Here is a 23,688-nt window from a genome sequence, read left to right as displayed (position 1 = left end):
TATTAAATCAGATTATATATGAATTTATAGATAAAATAATTGAGTGATAAGATTATTATACATAAAAAAACAGTTAAAAGATGTTTTGATAAAATATATTTATACACAATTAATAAATACATTGTTTATATTAATTATTATGGAGATGAATGACTAGATAGAATTATATATAGCAATATAGCTTATTATTATTTTATCAGACGTAACTTTCTTGTTTTGCCGAGTACAACTTGACCGAATCCATCAACTTTGGCTTGATCATGTCGGTAACATCACAGTCTACGTCTTCCAAACATTCCGGATGATTCTTTGCGATTAAACGCAGCGCTTTCAGACAATTTAGTAAGATTTGATCTGAACATTTAACGCCAGACTTTTGCATCTTCTGTGCTTGGATTACGCGCACCAATCGCATGGTTCCTTCCAGGTGAATAACTCGCGTTGTCACTTCTGGTAATACGCACAATCTAAAACGTTATAACATTATAATTATAATAATATAATAACTACAATAATTGAAGGATCTATATAAAATTAATACGAATTGAACTTAAGTTCTATATATAGAATTTAAAAATTATTATTTTCATCCTAAATATTTAAGACTACCTAAAACCTAGGTTACAGCTGAGATCCAAAAGTATTTTTAAAATCCAACAGTATCTGCAACAATACCTATACATATTTCAGACTTAATACAATATTTACCGTTATAGCAAGCTATCAAATGTTAAAAAATTACTAAATAAATTAATCCAAGTTTAGAATCATAAATAAAATATTTATATATTTACCTACGACTAATCAAATGTGTTACACACGGATTTGATTGTTTATTATCTTAATATGTAAGTTTATTTTTGTTAATATAATATTTACCTGGCTAATGCTTCTGTAGCTTGATTGATTAGCCTGAATTCAGCCTGCAACTGTGCAGCACGAGCTGGCGAAGCACAAGGCGCTCTCAAAAAGCATACGAGTGCTACAGCTGTAGCTGGACAAGCTGCTAATAATGTTTGACCTTTCGTCGAAGTCGATATGACGTTCATCAATGTAGCTGTTTGTTCCTATAATTAATAATAATCATTATATTATTGTAAATCTATTAATGCAACTTAAAATTGTTAACATTATTCAGATTGAAGGGGTGAAATTTATTGAAATCTACAAGTTGAAAGTTCCAAAATAGAGAAAATTCTGTGACAGACTCCTGATTCAGTAGAGAAGTCAAAATTAATTATAGAATTTTCACATCATTCCAGATATTTCATCACTTGTGTGCTCCTCAAAAGAGGCGATGGGAGGAAAGTTTTTCAGGTTCAATGAAGAATGGCTATGCATGCAACCAAATTAATTTTGTAGAGGTTCTTTGTAATATTGCTATGGGTCTTTTATTGAAAATTATAGTTTCTTTTTGTTAAAAGAATCCTGTATAGTTTTTTTTAAATATGGATCAGTATGGGATTAAATTATAAATTAAGGGAGTCAACGTCTTTATGTAATACCATTTTTATTGTTTCAAAAAACTCTATTACCTGTAGGAATACAGATGCACTAGGACCTCTTCTTTTAACAGCATCTAACAAGTTTTCCAGTGTTTTGTGTTTAATCAACACTTCGATTATATCACATTGTCGAGTTTCGTTACTGTCGCTTGATAGCTGTCGTCTCTCTTTATATTTAGCCATGTTTACTAAGTTCACTAAACATGCACAGCACAATAGAAGAAATTGACAACAGTTTGTCTTCATTAGTAAATCTGTAATATAAATATATTTGTAATTTATTAAAATTTAGTAAAATATATTAAAAATAAGCATTAGACATATATTACTTGTTATATTTTTAACGAATACATTCATGTATTCTATCAATGCTTCAATTCTGTAATCACCGTGAAGCCACGGAGTCGTAATTTGTGTAAGCACGGTTATGGCTTCTTTCATTTGTGGCTCTGGATTTGTCGGTTCGTTTAGAATATCAGATAATATTTCTACACCACCAGCCTTTAATGATAATACAAATAATTAAATGATTTATATTTAATAAAATATCATCAATAAATTGTCATACTTCTTCGAATTGTTTTAAAGCTTCACATGTGACGCAGATAGTCGCTAAAGCCCTTAGTGATAGAGCTTTTATTGAACTCTTATTCGACTCGATGATCACACACAGCAAAGCTCTGGGTACGCCGCATTCGATGAATGGAAGTCCAGTAATAAAGTCAATGGTTTCAACTTCTGGATCTTTGACCATAAAGCCTTCGGGAGCTATTAAGGCGCCGAGATGACCGAGTGAAGTTAGTGTAGATTTGAGTATCATATCAGATGGTGGTTCTTCGAGCATTGAAATCAACGTCTGTAAAAACATATTTATGAGTTATATAAAAGTAAAAGAGTTTAAAATCTATGTATGTACTAATGACCTAAAGAGTGAACTGTAGCTCAATGCTGATGGACCGCATAATGTGATAGAAATAATATAAAAATGATTGTACTGCTAAAGAGAAGCAGTGTCATGTTAACAATCAAATTCAATGATGAGTTTATATTCAATAAAATAATATTACAAAGTTTGTAGTTCCTAAAGGTTCTGTCACAAACTCTTTTGGCGTTACTGTATTAAATATGTCTTATTTACTTCTTGTAAAATGCAAAAAATAATTGTAATTGTATTAAAATGTTTTAAGCTTAATAAAAAACTGTGAGAATATTCTAAAATATGCTTTATTTGACCCATTCTATTTGATGGTAACTTAAATATGTGTCTTATTTTGATAAAACCAAAAATATAAAGCTATCGAGACAACAACTAGTGCCGTCATAATTATATGCAGTGATTAAAAGCTGGTTGTATTAATTTGTCTAGGTTTAATGTAACATTTCTAAGACAAGTCTGCATTTGAAATAAATATTTATCAAATTTTAAAACGGATGGCATTAAATATGATACACATTTATATCGGTAGGAGGTAAATGGAGTGGCCAACAGTATGTTTCGAGCAGGGTCTTAACGATCAACTATGCAAAATTGTCTTTAGGTTGGTCAAAAAATGGAGGATTATATAGAGAGTATTCAGTTTTATATGTATAGATTTACCTTCATCTGTTGCACTAAGACAGCTCGCACCGTTTCAACGAATATATCCAAAACACTTTTTAAAAGTCTCTCCAAAACGTTAGTTTCCGGATACGTTTCGTTAAGCTCTATGCTTATATCTTCGGAAGCTTCGGTCACTTTCTGAATGTTGTTCTGTAGAGCGAACTTAATTTTATCCCATCTCTCTGGTGTTTCGCCCGGTGGTTTTATCTTAAGCGTTATACTGTGAGCCAAGACAAATTCAATGATATTTGCCATCAATGCTTTAACCTCTTCGTTAATTTGATGGTTGATCTCCATACCGTTTGCGTGTAAATCTCTGTAAAATAAATTAGTATAAATTTTAATCATTTAAATGAAACACTAAGAGATTGATTCAAAGATTGAGATACTCACTGTATAACTTGCTTAAACTGATGAACTATTATCTGTCCGTGTGTTTGTACTTTTCGTATGTTTCCCGTGATAGTGGCAGAACTGCTTGAAACTTTGATGTTCAATTCGGACGCCAAAGCCTTACTTTGAAGCGTTGTCATACATTCCGGTTCATAAGATCCAATTTGCTCGCACAACCAATGTTTGACTGGTGATGGTTGATTTTCTGATAAACATTCTAGTGTAGTTGGACAAGATTGCTCAAATTGCAATGATCTGAAATATTAATATGTTAAATAAAACGGTTTGATATGAATAACACTTTTAGCGACAAAGATCAGCATGTAATTATACATATAAATCATTTTGAAGACATACCCATTGAAATTCTCTAATAAGTTGATGGGCCTCATTCGATTGCATTTCCCTTGATTTGGAGTAGACGTACAAGCATCTAAATCTGACTCACTAAAGTCAATCACGTCGATTGTTAATTCATTGCTCTTTTTAGAACATATTTCGTCCGTCAACGGGTCTTGAAATTGGACTGGAGGAGTTATCTTGCGCATTTCTAATCCGGGTGTCTTCAGAATTCCTTTTGGGCTAGATTTACCGATGATACTATCATCGATACAACGCTCATTATAACCAATCTCTATTGCACTACCAGGCAGACCTAAAGAAGGAACTCGATCCGAGTCTATCGAGCTTGTTATGTCATATATAGTCTTAATCGAATCGTTCTTTTTAGGTAAGAAGTTGAAGAAACTTTTATTGATTTTGACTTGCTTCGTCTTCAACGATTTCGATTGTATCTTTTTTGTTCTGGACGTTGTTTTCTTCGGAGTTTTTAAATTTAAACTATCCGTCAACTTACGCTTGAACATTTCTTTTGATTCAATCACGGTATTACTCGTCGTGTCTATATAACTCAAAGAATGTGGTCCGTCATCTAAGAGTTGCTCATCTAATCGTTGAATTTTATAATCAAAGGAACGATTCAACCTATCTCTATTAAACGATGATGATGCAGCATTATCCATCGATGTGTTTCTAGAATAAAAATGCACTGGAGTGTGATAGTTGATTCTAGTTATCGGTGATCTGACTCTAGGTTGATTATTAACAGCTATTTGTTGAGACGGTGATAGCTGAATATATTCTATATTGCGTTCTGCATCATCTTCATTAGATGTGCTCTCAAACTTAATCATTAGATTCTTCTTAATGTTACACTTTTCAAACACCACGTTATTATTGATATTTTTGGCTGCGCTGCTTTTTAAGACTTTCATCTGTCCATCTGCTACTTCTCGATGTATTGATTCAAAAGATCCGTGTCCAATATCGCAACAAGCCTCTAAATAATGTTGTACATCTTTAGGCGTCTTAATCACACTTCTAACCGGAGTGTTCACATATTTACTAGCACTGCTCTTTGGCGTTTGTAAGTATGCCATCGCAACATTATTCAAATCTTTTTTGGGAGGCGTAGCAACTTCTTTATCCTTATCAACATCTTCACTCTCTTTTTTATCTTCATCGGATTTGTTATTGGCGTTTTGCTGGAGTATAGACGGCGAACTGTCTGAGTCCGAGAAGCCCGAGTCTTGACTTTTGTGACTTCCGGGACTATTGTGCCTTTCCGGTAAGGCGGGTGACGGTTCAGAATCGTCTAGCGCTGGCTCTTGAGCTACCCAGTGGGGTAACTGTGGCTCCCATTCGTTTTCTTCTCTCATTTGCTGGCGACGGACGTTCCAGTTTGATGGCTGCGCAACAGGACTGCCGATGTTTGGTGGAGAATCTCCCCACCATACTTTACTTCTTGTTCGTTGAAAGTTAGCCATCTGAAAGGAGAGAAAATATACTATAAATAATAATTAAGACATTATGATTTTAATAATAATTAAATTAAATATTGATGGTAGAATAAGTGCAGTGGACATATCACATTCATGACAAAAGTTATTATTAAAAATATATTTTCTTGTGTCATATGTTCCTTTTTTATTATTGTTTAATGACAAGTTTACGGGAAGTGGTGCACGCGTGAAGACATTCGACCGATTGTTCTCAATCTGTTCATCAAAGCTGATCAGTAATTAAACGTTATTTTATAATTTAAAGACATTTTCTCATTTTTACCAGCAGCTTCGAACTTTCGTGGCTCTACAGAGTTAAAAATTAAAAACAAATTCATCAATTTTTGCGGTCATGCTTATCACAACGCCTTACATACGACTGCTATGTAATAAATAGAATGAGTTTAATTAAAATTGCCGTTTAAACGTTGAAATATTACCCGGGCAAGAGGCACTACTTTTTTTATATTTTTCATCTTTAAAGCGAAACAAGAGTAATCTGAATGAAATAAAAATATTTTTATGTCATCTAAATTTAATAAGCGATCATACTTTAATATATGGAGTAGTTAAATAATATATAGTGACACACGATATCTTACTAAAAAATAAAAAAAATACAATTGCATCATTGTTCTTCCGGAAGTGCCGAGATTTTATTGATTTTGACGTGGATTTTTGACTTCTGAGAAGGGGTAATTGTTTTTTGCGCTCTCCTATTGGTCAAAATTTGGTTTTGATATGCTTCATTTGACTCTCACTTATTTTAAGTCTAATATTGTTATAAAAAGTTTGCGACGGTGACGGCACGAATTTATTGCTTTTGCTGTGGGTTCTAAACACTTAATGTCACCTAATGAAATACTATGAATTTTAATAAAATAGAAATATTAAAAAACGACCACTGACTGGACAAATTTTGGCCCTCCCCCCCCCTCACTGGAAAAAGCTAAAATGACGTAGCTAGGGTATGTGGCGCCCGGGGCGATCCTTAACATTGCCCCCCCCCCATTTTTTGCATGGTCATAAAATCAGCATTTCTTAAAATAATTAATTGGTTATTGTTAGTGCATTTAGGGTTAAATACCACACTAGACGATCCCATCGCAAATATGCCGCCCCCAAGAAAGTGCCGCCCGGGCCCGTCCCCCTCGCCCCAACATAGCTACGCCACTAGGTGGCAGTAAAATAAATTTGCGTCCCGGCCAACACAGGAGGTAAAAAAACATAAAACTTGTTTATACATCTAAATTAAATTCCAAGAAAAAATAAGAATTGGTTGTATTCTTTTATTATTATTGTCTATATATGTATCTTATACAAAATAATGAACAAGCAAACGATATTTCCTATTGTATTTAAAAAATGCACTGTAGACACGTCTTACAAAATAATTCTTATTAATATACATTAACTGATGATGTTGTCTAATTTTTATATGGAAAATTTTACGTTTATTTCGATGCAAGAAAAAGGAACGACATGTCATCATTTTCACACGCTTGCTTCCACGTCCGTGACGAGTTGTCGTTTTTTCATCAATTTTTACTATAATAAAATAATATGGTATGCATCATTAGCACGCACTCCAATGCACATTTCACGCAATGCTTTGTATTAGGGTAAAAAGCAATATGTGAAGTTTATTTTTGTCATAAACTCGTCATTACTCGGGTTTATATAATAATCCGTTTGTTGCACACGAAATGCCAACCAAATTGTGTGTATTGTATTATAAATAAAAGTAAGTACAATATAATACAAATTGATCAGACATTTCATTTGCACGTCGAAAAATCGATTTATTTTTTGGCAAACTTACACGATTGTGGCAATCATTTCTGAGTGAACTTAATCGATGAATTTCGCACACGAAAAGCCGAAAAAAATAGAACGAATCCGCCACAATCCGTTACCCAGTCTCTATGTATAATGATATGCAAAAAAAGTAGAAGCTACAAGAAGTTTTTCGGTTTGCTTTGGAATCAAGCGGACGTACGTGCAAATATGCCGTTATGTAGGAAACGATCCTGTATCTTTAATTTTTATTTTCATTACATCAAACACGCAACGAACAATATAAGGAAACGATTACACGACACGTCGATACATTATGGAAAAACATATGAAAAATAATACATCTAATGACCTTATAATTCGAAGATTCTGGGGTTTGAGTGGCTAACGTCCTTTAGGCGGACGTCCGTTGACTTCCAAAGATCCTTTCATGTGAAAATCCGTTAAATATTAACAATAGATTTTTTAAATTTCCCTCCCCTTTGTCGCCTACCCCATAGGCAGATGTTTCTCTCTCCATATACCACCCTTAGTTCCCCTTTTTCAAGGTGCATTATTTTGTGACGTAACGGATGAGTGCGTTTCATACATCGATTAGATGCAAAAAAAATTATCAAATAGATCTTAGAATTAAAAATTCTTTTTTCTTACAGTTAATAATATATTAAATACAGTTAAAGTTCGCGTTAGAGAATCCAGTTAAACTCATAGTAATCATAACGTATTTTTTTGAACCATATTATTATATTGTACATTATCGTCTACTCGTCTACTATTTGTTTTTCTTATCTATTAAGGTGTGTCAATGGGTTTATCGGAATTTGCAGTTTAATCTTAGTAATCTTGCACAACAAAATAATACATTAATCATCTTTTTCTTACAACTATTGTACAATATATGACAAAAATAGAATGAAAAATATTTTCAACGCACGTATTGAAAGATTGGCGTTTATGGATTTCAACTTTTTACAAATATGCACAATTCCTATGCGCCATAATATAACTACCGACATTAATTTGGGTAATCTAGTAGATGCAATATAAGAACGGTATAAAAAATTGTTTCTTTTTCGTTCATTATCTTATCAATTGAGCAAAATAAATGTGCTGCAACTGGTATCATCGCTTGAACCGAGGAATGGATTTCATCGACTATTACATAAATTGGCGTAAGTGTGTTTTGGTCGTTCTATAGCCATTCATTGCATATTATTAAACTATCTCTTTCGTCCATATTTATAAGTAAATATAAGGCGGTCAAATTTTAAAATACTTATCTTATAGATGCTCTTCTACATACATACATAAAATTCAGTTTTATTACTAATTTTACTTTAAATACAGCTATTGAATTAATAATGAAAAACAAGCAGATAAGGACAATTTATTCCATGAGTTCAAAATAGATGATAAAAAGTAGAAACTGTATGTAAATGTTTCAAAATGGATGGCCATTTTGAAACATGGGAATACATTTTCAGTAAATAAAGCTTTAATTGAATCAGAACCACACACAAATCCAGACCTTGCACAAAAGTCAAGCGTTAGTAATCTTATAGTTATAGACCACTTAAATACGCTTGAAAATTGCTTGATAAATAGGTGCCGCACGAACTGAATGAAAACCAAAAAAATGCCGTTAAAATTTTGTTCTGCGCTTCCATTACGAAATATAACAATCTATTTTCAACGTGTGCCGAAGAGTGTATCCTTTACGAAAACAGAAAGCAGTTTGTACAATGGTTGGAAAAAGTAAACTCCTAAAGTATATCGCGAAATCTATTTAGAATTCTCGTCAAAAGCAATAAAATCGTGCGTTAGTTCATATTAAGACTTTTTATAACAATATTACGAAGCACATATAAACGAATATTAATATATTCTTAATAAATTTATTCCACAGGGGCTCGAAATAAAAAGTTTTTGAATCACTGCTAACAGTCAACGTATGTTGAAATTATTGTTTCTGAAACATGGACTATCAGAAGAAAACACAGAATCGAATATGTGGGTCTTAATAGGCCATACTTTTTTGTGTATTTATTGATTTAATGCGATGAAGACAAACGCTGAGGAATGATTAATAGAAGCGACACATTCAAGTTGCTCTGATCCTTGCTTTTTCTTTTACACAAATGGTTCCAAGGGCCCCGCAAAATTGACGATGGAGTTTGGTGGAGTGTGAGGTCTGCTCTGTCTAGGTATACGAATTTTACAAAAATACATTTTGATTTCGTCGTGTTTTTTTATGAAAATGAAATATTGCTGTATTTTGTGATAAAAATAATATTAACGTCTAATTTTTAATTCAAGTTGGGGGCCCTAAACGAGTGAATCGTTGCGCAACCGGCCATGATAGTATGATTAAAACTAAGGCAGTTATTGTATTATTTTATTTACTATTTTGAATTTTTTTTAGCGGAGTTGCGATTTTTTTAATAGCTGCTATTTTAAAACTTAGCTGAGATTATTGTAGAAAACGTTTTATAACGATATGATAAAAACTATGGCAATTATCTTGTCATCGAGTTTCGTTATATTTTATATACATACATATGTATGTATATATGTAAGTATACAGAGAGATATGTATATATTAATTATCATTTTGACTGTGTAGTATACTGCATTGAAATTATTTTGAAGTTGTATCATGAGTTCCTCTGCAATAGGTTTATATTTTATGTAATCTACATAATTCGTGATCAACAACGGTACTTTGAAAGGAACTCCAAATAGCTGTACGGATTAATCATATTTGATTCAATGATAACATATTATGTAGCACGATGATTCATAAAAATAAAATCAACACACTATTAATGCTACATAGTTTTTTTGTTTTGTTAAATTTGATAAAGAAAAGTGAAAGTTCGACTTAGGGTCAAACGTTCACGTTTGATCGATGCAATTTTAGATGAATCATCTAGGAAGAGTATCTAATAGAATTTGACGATTTACATACATATGGATAGCAAAAGTGATAGTAATGGCACGTGTCAGAATAAACATCTGCCTCGTGATCACCATGGAAATTGTGCAGGGTGCTTTTAATGTTAAGCACACGCCCGCATATACACCCTTATAATACGGTGGGCACGAGCCAGTAACGGTTTATAATTTAAAAAAAGTGTAATGAATAATAAAAACACATATATGTATATTATATCACTTAATATCTTATAGTATATCTTCATACAAAATGTATGATCTGATGTTAGATAGTAATATGTATAATAGATAATACAATTTTGATTAAATATAAACTTAATAATGTTGAATAAATTTTGTGATCAATTAATTATAGTTGTATTATATGTATATTTAACTATATTCGTTCAGAAAAAGTTGACCACTACTGCCATATTCGGCGTCCAATAACTCACCCTTCGTGTTTGCTTTGCAGTTCCCGACGATTTCAGATATCGCACCTGGCAAATAACGGTCGATTTGGAACAGGGTGTTTATTATATAGCTGATAAAATGTTGTACATGTATGTATGTACTATGTACATATATTTTATAAACACTTTTTGTGTAGCATTTATATATATATCAACATATTCAAACAGTGTCATTTAACGTTATTGATGAATTATGATTAATAGTTAATATTTCAAAGGCATTATTTTTTACTCGCCTTTCTTTAAAACTGAGAGACCGATACATGCAAAAAAATGATTATGGTATTACCATTAAATGCTGCTGTGTGTGAGCAAGAAAAAGTGAGGAATGGTATTGATGATCTCATTACAAGAATAAGAAGAAAAAAATAAAGGCGAAAATTTACTGCAAAATAAAGCAGATGTGAGACTATGACGCTAGAATCAAGAAATTCATTCTCAGGCTCACCAAATGCATTGAGGTCCATAAAAAATAAAAGGGTGTTCCATATGTAAAATAAAGTGCTTAATCCATTGTATGATCTTATTACACATAACATATTTTAGCGCTTATGATTCTCACATGTACATTAAATTGCTGGAGTTGGGTAAGTCGCATCACATTGGGAAATTATTTTATAAAACAAGGTAAATATGAAATAGCAGCTGTTTCAATAATTATGATAAAAATAATCAAAATAATATTAATTAAATATATATTAAAAAATCTCTTGCTTGAATGCTACATACGTTATTTTTCAATAATTTGACTGTCACAATTCGTAGACTCTTATACCTGCTCTACATTCTCGCGAAGTTGCCTGAAGTTAGGCGAGGACGAGAGTGTAGTAGTAGCTTCGAGTGGAGTAGATGGAGGAATTAAGGGGGGGAAAGATTTCATATTTGCCACATACAGGGGCTACAGGGAGAGTAGAGCAGGCATTAGACACATTTCACAATTATATTATATGTAAGTGTGAAATTTATCTATATATACATAAGGTATACTTCCAGCTTATTTGTATTGTAAAGTCGAATTTATTGATGGAGTCGTAAGACGAAAATAATTATTGATTTTTTTGTATGAATCCAATGTTATATTTACTTATAACTTAGTGGTTTAAACGACAAGTACGGAACTAGGACTTTGTATTTATAATTGTCATTATTTTTTATTACGACTGTATACACCACGTGCCAATGAGATTGTTCATAGAAAACTTTATTTGAACTTTTATGAATTGCTAAAATCAGAAATAGAGTTGCAATCGTTCGATAAATGAGATAACAACGTTTCTCGGAACTAGTATTAAACTATAATACTTTCAGAAAAATAGTATACGTAATATCAACGAAAAAAATTTGGTGTGTTACACGTTTTTGAGAAATACCCTTTATCCGCCAGGCGCCAGGAATGGTTTTGATCCACGTCCCGGGACAGTGGATATTGGGTCGTCGGTCAGAGCAGACAACGCCCACTATTTTTACATTATCATATATAAAATAATACATATTTTATTTTATAATATGAAAATTATATTATATTAGTTTTATTATTAGTTAAGTATTTAATTAGCATACTAGCTATATAAAATGGTCTTCAAAATTAAGTACATGTATGTATGTACATACATATATACATATATTCAATATTTTTATCATTTTATATATTTTATTTGTATCTTGCTATGTAAAATATTAAATATATCTTCAGTTATGGTTTATGCCATAAACTGTTATATATTTAATGTTATAAATGTATAAGTTCATATTTCAGTCCTAGTAAATAATAACAGTGTTATATATATTTACATTATAATATAAATATATATTTCCATTATAATATAAAACCAAACAGTAAATACTAATTACGATATTTTTTATGAATATCAAGGATTTTTATAAAAACATTTTATATATTATAGTCACAGATTTCTAATGGTGTTAAAATTTCAATGAATCCTAAATAAGTTAATTAGCATTCGATCTAACATAATATTTATAATAAGTGATCAATTAGATCAGACTATTAAATCTAACGTGTTGCTTAAGTTTTATATTCAATTTCATAATAATGTTTTAACCACCCTGTTCTATCCTATGAGACCATATTAAAGTCAGTTAGTCAAATTCGAATTAAGGAATACCGTTTCTTAGACATCTGCTCTCTGCCTCAAATTTGTACATCTGTTTTCTTACACTATATTATTTTAATAAATATAGTGAATGTATTTGCAATAAATATTAATATATACATATGTACGCGCAACACGTTAATGAATAAATCTTTGTCAATGTCAGTTATGACACACCTATGAAGCATGTATTATTAGTTGTTTAATAAGATATTGATAATTTATCAATAATAAATAATAACAACTTGTCGATCTTATCCCAACAAAGAGAGTTGCATTAAACTTGTCACATTTACTCTACGCCTCGGAAACTTTTATATGATTATAGTATAAATTGTCCTTTTGTCAGTGTTTCAATGCAAAGGAAGTGCATATAGCACACACGTATCATATTCTTCCACAACACAAGGAAGACTTTAGGGTTGTTACGGTTTGGTGGGTGTGGCTCGTGAGCCATATGCCACGCGCCATGGCGCGTGCCCATAGCATGCCTTTACACACGTGCCATCAATTTGCTACTCAAATACCCACATAAACACTTTTCCTTTAATTCCATATAAATAAAACGTAAGTAAATAATGGGATTAAGGTCTAGTGGCGCTAATTGGATTTGATCGTTGGCTCGTGAATGGTTTATCACTAGTATGACAACTGCGTGTTGATCAGTATAACAATTTTTATACATATGGTTTGGAATTGACAAGTGTGCATTTTCTACTGTATCACACAACGTTAGAATTATATTTTTAAAGCGAACGTTTGGTTCGAATCATTTTTGCATCATGCTTTACATGCGAATTGATGTTATAATTTGTATTTGTTGTTACGATACATTCCTTAATTTTGTATTGTGTTGCAGTTAACACAACGTTGATGTTACGCTGAGAACAATAATATGTCAAAATTAATTTTTCCCCATTGTAGAGACCATCGTTTTAAGTAGAAAAAAACATGAGAAAGAAGTCTTAAATACGCGTTAAAAGCGCAATACAACAAAAAAGTATTAGTCTAGACGTGGCGATCGGATATTTTAAATGATTATAAATTCCAAATAGACGTGTCAAGTAGGTGCCTTTATACAAAATAAAACAAGTGCAATGTTGCTAAATCTTTACCTGTTCCAACTTCAACGCAAAAGAGGTTCTTATAAACAGACAAGAACAAAACCCCAAATCATCATAATATGCATCGAAAGTGTGCAGAGCAAAAGAAACTCATCCATCTCGAGGTAGGTTAGGTTAGGTTTGGGTTTGAAGTAATGGACGTATCGCAACTGTCAAATTGAGTTTCATAAACATTTTAGAGCAGCATTTAATTTCACTAGTGCATATAAGATAAATTATATTTTCACTAATATAAATATATATCTGCTGGTGAAAATGTATTTGGACTTCACTAGTATAAAATATACACATTTACTATAACATTTATACATCGCATGTAAATATATATTACTACATATCGAAAACTTGAAATCAATTTACTAGTACCTGCAAAATAAATTATATTTTCACTGCTAAAAATATATATTTACCGATGAAAATGTATGCCAATATGACATATTCTAAAAAAATATTTTCGGGATAGATTTTTTTTTTATATTTTTTTTGTGGGATAACCCTAGAATTTTTGGTTTAGAATCAGTGACGTCCCTCCCCAATCAATCACAATTACGATCAAAATCAATTGTTAACAAACAGCTCCCGTATTTCTATTAATCTAAATTATGGCATGTAAACAAATGTCTATGTATACAGTTACACGTCCATTCATTGTTAGCTATAAAAACTACGCCGATGATGAACGATGAGTAAACAAGTTTCTAAGAATTTTGCTCAGGTGTGCCGCGAAGGTGAAATACGCTATGACTCAGTTACCTAAAGATCATGAATCGACCGTATAGTATTTCATACGTCATTATAACTTATATACATACAGTTTTTGCGAGCACTTGTACTACAGCGGATCTACTATGTTAAAACAACACCCAAAGAACAACCGGTTTTTGAGACGCGAAGCTGGTGACGAACCTGACGATGGCCTTGGAGTCTCGGATACTGCATCACAATAATTCCTCTGGCGTGACGCTATAATATTACGCTACATTATAGCATTTTCCCTGCCATAAGGATATCTAAGTTGCACCGGATAGGACCAAATTGGTCCAAAACACCAATCGAGTGAGTAACGATATTTCACCTGGTCACCGGGAACAAAGAGCATTGTTGCTGATATGGTAATATGACGCGGGGTTGTTTTAATCAAATTTAGGTCGAGGAAGTCGTTCAAGTTAGAGATGCATGACCGAGTTGTTCATGGTCTTTGTAGGGCTACTGATATCGCTACTTAGCGAGGACACTGTTATTGCACGAAACTCTGAAAGAGGTTTTCAGTTAATCTTTGTCAGGAGAATTATCATAAGCATATCAAATAATGCTAAGAATGTTTTTGAATTTATTGTATATTTGAGCAATAACTTTGTCAATTATAAGATTGAGAAATAATTACTCACGGTTTTATTGCTTTTGGCGTGGATTTTTGACTTCTGAGAAGGGATAATTGTTTTTTGCGCTCTCCTTTTTTATTTTATTTTTATTACTAAATCTTTCGTTGTAACCTGACAGGCATAAGCCCAATGCGTTACAACGGGCAATCTCTCTTTTATTGTGATATTCTTCTGCTATACAATAAAATATTATTTTTGGATAAAAATAAAATTACATTTTTTTTTCTAAATGTTTCGCAAAGTAATCTTTTATTTTTCAATTTTATTTTTAAAGTCAACTTTATAAATTTATTTTATTTAAGTTGTATAAAAGCATAATATTGTTTTATCGTTTATGTGATTCACTTGGGAAGTCGCACGAAAACATTTTAAATATTATAGCAAGGATTTAAGAATTTATCCCTTGGTTAAGTAAGCATTTTTAGGGCAAAAAAAAACCCTTTTGCACTAAAAAATAAATAAATAAAAGGTAGAACGTATTAATAGATACCCAGGTGGATGGCTTTGGCCAGAAACTGGAAAAAGAAATATTAGACACTGTAAGTAAGCATTTTTGTTAAACCAGAAAATAAGCGCATTGGATTCAAAATATCCATTGACTCAAAAACGAGTTAATTAATTCAAGTAAAGTTATACTGGAAAATTGTAAATGATTTCAATGTTGTGTGTGAGGTTTTCCTACAATTCATCACATTAAGCATTTATCTATAAAAGTCGCACAATAATAAGTATATATTATATGTATAAATTTGAGGTTATCTTATTTATATATTAAAAAACAATCGAAATTACAATCAGTGGAGTACAATATACATAAAGATTTATAAAATATATTTTATTTGTTGGATTTTAGAAGACTACTTATACTGAACAGAAATAAAAAATGTATAGGTTTGTAATTGCTTCTAGTCGTCACAATTATAACATGCATGTACTAGGGTTTTCTGTTTGTTTTAAGTGACAGAGAGATTAAGACGTGCAATTTAATTTTATTAAATTAAATTTTAACAGTCTGCCAATGTTAATCATCAATAATAATAAACAATAGGTATATAAACGATGACCCAAGGCTACACCGTGCGAAATTCGACCGCAAGCAGTCGGAAACTCTCAATTATTTCAAGATCTCTAAAAGCAAAAAATAAAAACTAAGACCGCGACTCGGCATAAAAATAGTCAAATGATTAAAACGCGAGAAAGTTGTCGGTCAACGCATGAGACCGCCAGCGTTTATATTATTATTTATTACACATTAAGTCTTCCTTTGAGTGAAATGTATATATACGACACGCAATGGCAAAAAAACGATTCCGAGGAAAAATCGTCAAAAAAGGTACAAAACATATAACATTACGCAGTATTTAAACCTGTCGCAATAGTCGATTACTTTAACCACTAGAAATTATTGTATATACAATTTACTGAAATACACGAACACACACTTACAATTATAATTTGTTTATGTCGCATAAAAAAGTGTGTCATGTTCATTTGCGTTTAAAAAAACAGAAGGCGGCACTAAGAAATTCGATTTCAACGAAATAAATGATAAAAAATTGATAGCACGTTCGAGGTTGCACAATTAGCTACATACAATTTTTTTTAATCGTTGGGACGTCAACCGCGATATAATATTAGGTAGCCCGCGGGAGAACGAATATAAAGTAAGTCTGAGAATTCGGAAAAAAGAGGCAAAAACCATAAGACCTGATTTCATTTCAGGAGAAAAATATACAAGACCTTATCGCACATCTACTGTTATTTGTTTTCAACCTTTCATTAAAAATAATTTGTTATCCTGATTTATAGAAGATTACTTAAGTGACTCACATGCATACAAAGGGAAACGAACTTAGCACAGAACAGCACCAGTCAAACGGACGTCATTTCAGCTTATTCCAGGAAGGGCAAAAGTTGGCCAGTCAGTGGTTATTTTTTAAAAATTTCCATATCATTAAGGTTCATAGTATTTCATTAAATGGCATAAATTCAATGTGATTCCAGATTAGAATCCACGTCAAAAGCAATAAAATCGTGCCATCGCCGTCACAGTGGAAACGCTCAATTATTTTATTTTATTTTATTTTTTAGATTAAATTAAGACCATCGTGGCAGGTTACCCCAATGCGCCACGATGATCGAAAACAAATTTTAAATTTATAAAACATAAAAAACGTATATATATAATACATAAATATAACAATACTTAAACATAACAAAAAATTATAAAATATCAAAATTAAATGATACAAACTGAATCAGATCCTCGTAGCTAACATTAAATAAGTCAATATGTAATGCCAGCGTATTAAGGAGCCGGATGGCCACAGTTGTAGGCGAGTCGGCAAGTGCGGATGTCCTAGCCCTAACGGCCATCAAAAGAGGTCTCGATCGTGATTCTCAAAAATGTTCCGGAGCCCAAAACTGGAACTTCTCGAGAATAGCTGGATTGTCAACAGCACCTTTTAGTAATTTGAAAAAATGCTTAGCGACATACAGCTTTCTGCGAGAGCTCAGCGAATCATATCCCAACGCTCCTAAAAGAAAGGCGCTGGGATATAAGTACGGATAATAACCAAATGTCCTTTTGTAAAGGTATCTTAAATACCTTTTTTGAATTTTTTCCACTAAAAGGGAATATTTGGCTATTCGGGGATTCCAAATTATAGATCCCGATTCAAGAATGCTACGAACTAAGGTGTCATAGAGGATGCGAATAACTGACGGATCGTCAAAGTGAAAGGCATTCCTCATAACAAAGCCGAGCATCTCGGAAGATTTATCACAGACGTCGTGTATGTGTAGAGAGAACCTCCATTTGCTCTCGAAAATGATTCCGAGATCTTTAGTGGAAGTTTCTCTAGTCAAAATGTTACTACCGAGATGGTAGAAATAAGCTGATGGCGAACGGGATCGAGAAAATGACACAGTATGGCACTTTCCGACACTAAAGGGCAGACGGTTAACGGAAGCCCATCTCCACAGAGAGTCTAAATCACTTTGTAGAGAGAAGGAGTCCACAACATATCGAATGCATTTATATAATTTAAAATCATCTGCGTACAGAAGAAAATTTGAATTTTTAATTGCTGTATTTATATTATTAATAAATAACACAAAAAGCAGAGGTCCCAGATTGGATCCTTGAGGAATCCCCGAAGAGGTAAAATAGTCTTTTGACAATCGTCCACTATAGGTTACAAACTGTCTACGATTGCTTAAATAACTCGAGAATAACCGAGTTAAATTATCTGAACAACCGAGATTCGACAATTTTTTTAATAATAACCTATGACAAACTTTGTCAAAGGCTTTCTCAAAATCTGTATACACGACGTCTACTTGAATTCCCGCATCGGGAGAAGTTGTCACCGTTTTGGTGAGCGACAGAAGGTTAGTAACAGTGGAACGGGCAGGACGAAACCCGTGCTGTTGGTCTAACAAAACTTATCTAGCGTTCATATTAAAAAGAAAATCAACAAAACATATTAAGATTTAAAATACGTGAATATCGAATGAAGCATATCTAAACCGAATTTTGACCAATAAGAGAGCGCAAAAACAATCATCACTTCTCAGAAGTCAAAAATCCACGTCAAAAGCAATAAAATCGTGTCGGCGCCGTCACAGTGGGAACGCTCGTTACCGAGCGTTCCCACTGCAACGGCGCCGACACTATTTTATTGCTTTTGACGTGAATTTTTGACTTCTGAGAAGTGATAATTGTTTTTGCGCTCACCTATTGACCAAAATTTGGTTTGAATATACTTGTATCAACCCTCTTATATTGTTAAGTCCATAGTAATATTGGCAAGAATAGCTATCTTATTTTAAAACATCGTGTAATATCAAAGTGTAGACAAACTATGACGCAATATGCGATATGCAACGTCTGTCTGTACTTCTTTCGCTAATTTTCCCATGAGAGACGAGTTGGTTTAATTAGTATCTTAGGCCTAATGAAAGTTCTAAAACTATATATTAGGTTTGGGTTTAAACAGCAAATAAACGCTTCACAACTGTCAAATTGACTTTCATAGACATCTTAGAACGGCACTCTTTAGCGCCTACCAGTTAAATTATATTTTGAATGTATTCGGACTTCATTAGTTAAAATATATCATCACTGAAAAATACATAATCACTGTAAAATTTATACATCAAATGAAAATAAATAATTATAAGTATGTAAATATACATATAGAAAAGTTGAAATCATATAATTTTAATCACCTGCCAGATAAATTATATTTTCACTGGTAAAAATGTATTCACTGAAATGACATATTTTAAAAAATATTTTCGGGATAGATTCGAGACTGTTTTTCTAAAGATTTATTTGAGTCTCAATTGCTAAAGTTAGTCGTTAGTACGTAATCGTGCTGTGATTGCATTTTGAATTTAAGCAATCAATTTCTTTGAAATTATTGAGCAAAATTGATTGGAAATATTTATATGGAATTAAAATAACATGTAATAGAATCAGTACATGCGCCATAATCATACCTAATTTATAATTATACATTAAAAAATAATGATTTATAAAAAATATTCGTGCACGTTCTTATATGAATTAAGATGATCAATCTAAGTTTTATTATAATTTTTTACCTTGCTACTTTTTTGCCATATTCTAAAGCTCGAGCATGTCAACTATGATTGATTCTCTTATGATTGCACATACACACATCTTTTAGGAAGGTTCGTGTACACACGAGCGGATTTTATTACATTACATTACACACATTAGTTCACTAAAATCACGTCATATCACAGTCACAAGCTGATTACAAAATAGATGTAGCATTGTGTCCGCTCGAACAGGATTGTTCGACGCGTCGATTGTTCGGAAAATTACTTCTTTGCATACCTCTACAAACTGTCTGTCCCAAAAAAAATACTACATACAAACGGAATTGGATGATTCAACGCAAATGAGTCACGGTTGAAATGCATTATGCTTAAACCAGTTTTTCGAGAGGTTTTGTTGATAAGCCGAAAGAAATTGCTCTACACTGATTGACATCGTGTAAGCTTGAGATTTAACGTAATTGCCTTTCTCAATAAGAAAATTTATTCATAGAGCAAGACTTACTGTTAAAATATAGTCCTAAGAGTATAATTAAGAGTTATGTTGAGAAATTTTCTAAAAAAAAATATGTTAATACATAAATAAGTCTTTGGTTTGGAAGAATACTCTTACAACTTAACATATTTTTATGAGATCCACATTGGTAAAAAAATCGAGGATTAGAAGGGATTTCCCTCATTTCCTCAAGGATATATAACCCAAAGCGAACTGAATTACTTAAACCATCTGACCAGATCCATTTAAGGAAATCACCGAACTTTTCACGAGTTCAACCCGATATTCAATATGACTTTGAGACTACGTGACGCAATAATAGACACGTATATATATTTATTTTTGCACAAATTTTACTGCCATATCTCAAACTGTAATTAATATTAAAATAAACACACACCGCCAAGTACCGCACAACGGATTGTCGTTTTTTTTTCTTTGCTAATTATTGTAGCAAACTTCAGATTTATGAATATATAAGTAGGTGAAGATTTATTAAATTGGCTGACATGCCATTCGATACTTTCAGTGAGTTATGATTTGTGTGATTCTATTCAAACTTCACAATATAAGACATCATCGTTTGGACAGCAAGAAAAGACAACATCGAACTATCTATCACTTCAAGTGTCACAATATAAGACAATATCTATAATTTTTTTCTCATTTCGAACTTACTCGTTTAAACACATCAGATAATGCTACAAGCAATTATCATTTTCATGCTGTACATATGTAGCTGAATTAAAAGCATTGATACTAATATTATAGTAAAATGATAAACATGATAAAACTATTCCTATCTATAAAATTTCTTTCTCTTTGATATGCTTGTCATATTTTTTTGCCGAAAAATCGTTTTTTTTTCTCCAGTTGAAGACAAAGTTTAGTTTGATTGCTTCTGAGCTATACTATGCACTATTGGATGACACTGCATATAATTTATAGCATTTATGAAAAACTGTTTCCAGTTAGTGCATATAAAAATTTCAAAACAATACTATTTTAGAGGTGTGATGTTCTTCTTCCAAGGCGACGAAATGTTTTTCAACAGAAAAGGCCACAGTTTAGTTGTATAATATACTATTTGAAAATGACTGCTCGTTACTCACATTCCCTCACACATTTGCTCATACTACGTGTTTCGCTTACGATAATAACTCTGCGGGTTCTTGCAATAAAAATCACCAAGAAAACTTAAAACATAGTTTATTATGCGCAAGTTTGAATGTAAAACTCGTACGTTTTCTAAAAAAAAAAGTTTGATTCGAAGGTAAACTTGACAAAAAATCGCCAACAACGTGGAACAATCTGTGTATACAGTAAGCTGCGTATAAAACCAAAGTTAATGCACGTATTATGAATAACAATGCGCAAGAATAAGTGTCAGGAATCGCATAGTTCATGACTACCATGTTAGCTACCGATGACGCACTTCGAATACTAATTTATTAAAACAAATATATATGGCAAATGTGTGCTGTTTATTTCAAACTCTAAGCCGTACTCGGTTATGGAAGAGCTTAAAAAAGCTTAGGGGAAAACAGTTAGGTATTCCCTTAATGAGATTAAGAAACTCAGAGCGGTAACGTGCTCCTTCCGTAAAAGCGTGAAAGACTCGTTCGACATCCGAAAGGCCATTCGATTACTGTCAAGTGGGCAGATCAAAGAGATGAAAGTGAAAACCATAAAAGTAAAACAGCCCAAACGAGTGGCATTGACCATGAGAGCCCTATAGTCGAGAACTTGAACCACGTCGGTATATAAAGTCATTTACAAAGGACGTCGAACTTCTTGGACGTGTAGCTTTTTACATACATATAATACAATATTCGGGTTTCGTCATACTGTTGAATCTTTGTGGTAGATAATGTAACTCGAACTCGACGTGGTTACAATATTTTTAAAAATTTAATGTTAACATATTGCATCAAAAACGCTTATAATAAACCTAACAGTAATCTTAATAATTTGGCTTTGATTACTTAATGCAAGACCGGTGTGGAGTCACTAGAAATATAAATTGCAAGAAACAACTTCTTCGAAATAAGCTTCATTTGCAATTACATAATACATACACACACACATGAATCGCAAAGACAAAAAAAGCACATATACATATCGATGGATCATATCGTATCGATTCCTACTATGCGTAAGGAAATCAAATCAGAAGAATGGATAAAAAGATTACGAGTTTATTTATTTAACAAAAATATTAGACAAAGCCTTACGAAGAGCAAGGGGACCAAACAATCTATTGAAATATAATATAAAAAGAATTGATATGACATATCGTTAAGATACTTAGTGTTAAAAATAATATTTCTTTATATTATAGTTTAAACTATGTATTAAAAAACATTTAAAACCAAACATTTGTATCTTGAAAAGCTTAACAACATGAATATATTATTGACTAAACCGTATAATATTTATGAATGGTAGGTAAGTGTATTAGAAAACTTTCGTTGGAAAACAATTTTTATCTATAATTTAAATCATCTTCACGAAAGCTTTCTTACTCGATTTATTTTCTATTGAAATTTATCAATCACGTATATCGCAGGATGGGCGTAGTTGTTATTATAGCAACACACTTAAACACCTGTACACTCAAAATTATCTCACGAATAGCAAAAAGTGCACATTAAAACATGTGAAATTCACCGAAAACGGACAGGTCGAACGTATAAACAAGAATCGATTAAAATCGCAATCGATACAGTTTCAATAGCGTAATTATTTACTCTCACTTTCACGTTTTAACGGGGAATACTAAAAAGGACGTTAATTTCAATTACGGAAAAAATCGTGACCGAAATGTAAATTGCTTTTATTTAACAGTAACAAAATTAGATAAAATAGTTTCGAAATTAATAGACACAATACCAAAATATTTTTGGTAAAAGGGACGTGATTTTTATACATAATTATTTACAACTACGTGATCGCAAAGAAAAGAATGTGACATTATAACTACAATGAAAATAATTTAATTATAAAATCTGAGCAATAATAATAATTTATATCAAACCAATAACAATAAGTATATACATATACCCAAACATTTGATTTCAAAGTATCATACAATCCTTAGATAATAATAAAATTATTGGTAATTCATTTTATTTTAATTAGCTCACTTACTGTACTGTGTTTGCTGTTGAATTACTCGAATGGAAGACTTTACTAATAGTTAGTAAATTGTCGATGCTTATGTTAGAAAATCACTCGTTAGCACATTTCGTTCATAGTTGTCGCAACACGACCATCGCTGACGACGCGTGCAATAAGACTGAAAGGAGAATACTACTGAACTTGTGAGTCACGCATTCGTGATAATGTTCGTGCTGATAGTTTCTCAAATATGTTTGAAAAATCGTTTTTATAATTAATTATGTGTATACAATGTCGTATTATAAATTTAAAATATTTA

At 32.1% G+C, this 23,688-nt stretch overlaps 1 protein-coding gene and 1 long non-coding RNA gene across 2 annotated transcripts; one reads left to right on the top strand and one right to left on the bottom strand.

Moving 5' to 3' along the window:
* Positions 1–79: 79 nt before the first annotated feature.
* Positions 80–23,549, bottom strand: insc (spindle orientation adaptor protein inscuteable). Its single transcript, XM_088185498.1, has 9 exons — positions 23,400–23,549; positions 3,856–5,324; positions 3,499–3,753; positions 3,103–3,421; positions 2,074–2,361; positions 1,835–2,006; positions 1,536–1,759; positions 880–1,067; positions 80–467 (listed from the first exon to the last, which is right to left on the bottom strand). The coding sequence occupies exons 2-9, from the start codon at positions 5,322–5,324 to the stop codon at positions 197–199; spliced, it is 3,186 nt and encodes a 1,061-aa protein (XP_088041624.1). The 5' UTR covers positions 23,400–23,549; the 3' UTR covers positions 80–196.
* Positions 14,246–15,989, top strand: LOC148235018 (uncharacterized). Its single transcript, XR_015809577.1, has 2 exons — positions 14,246–15,574; positions 15,708–15,989. It is a non-coding gene; the product is annotated as an uncharacterized LOC148235018 (long non-coding RNA).
* Positions 23,550–23,688: the final 139 nt, after the last annotated feature.

Source organism: Plectrocnemia conspersa, unplaced genomic scaffold, assembly GCF_051122295.1.
Source record: "Plectrocnemia conspersa isolate PC_06_02 unplaced genomic scaffold, ASM5112229v1 ptg000005l, whole genome shotgun sequence".
NCBI lineage: Eukaryota > Metazoa > Arthropoda > Insecta > Trichoptera > Polycentropodidae > Plectrocnemia > Plectrocnemia conspersa.
The sequence above is the reverse complement of the archived record's forward strand: the minus strand, read 5'-3'. Positions and strand labels throughout refer to the sequence as shown.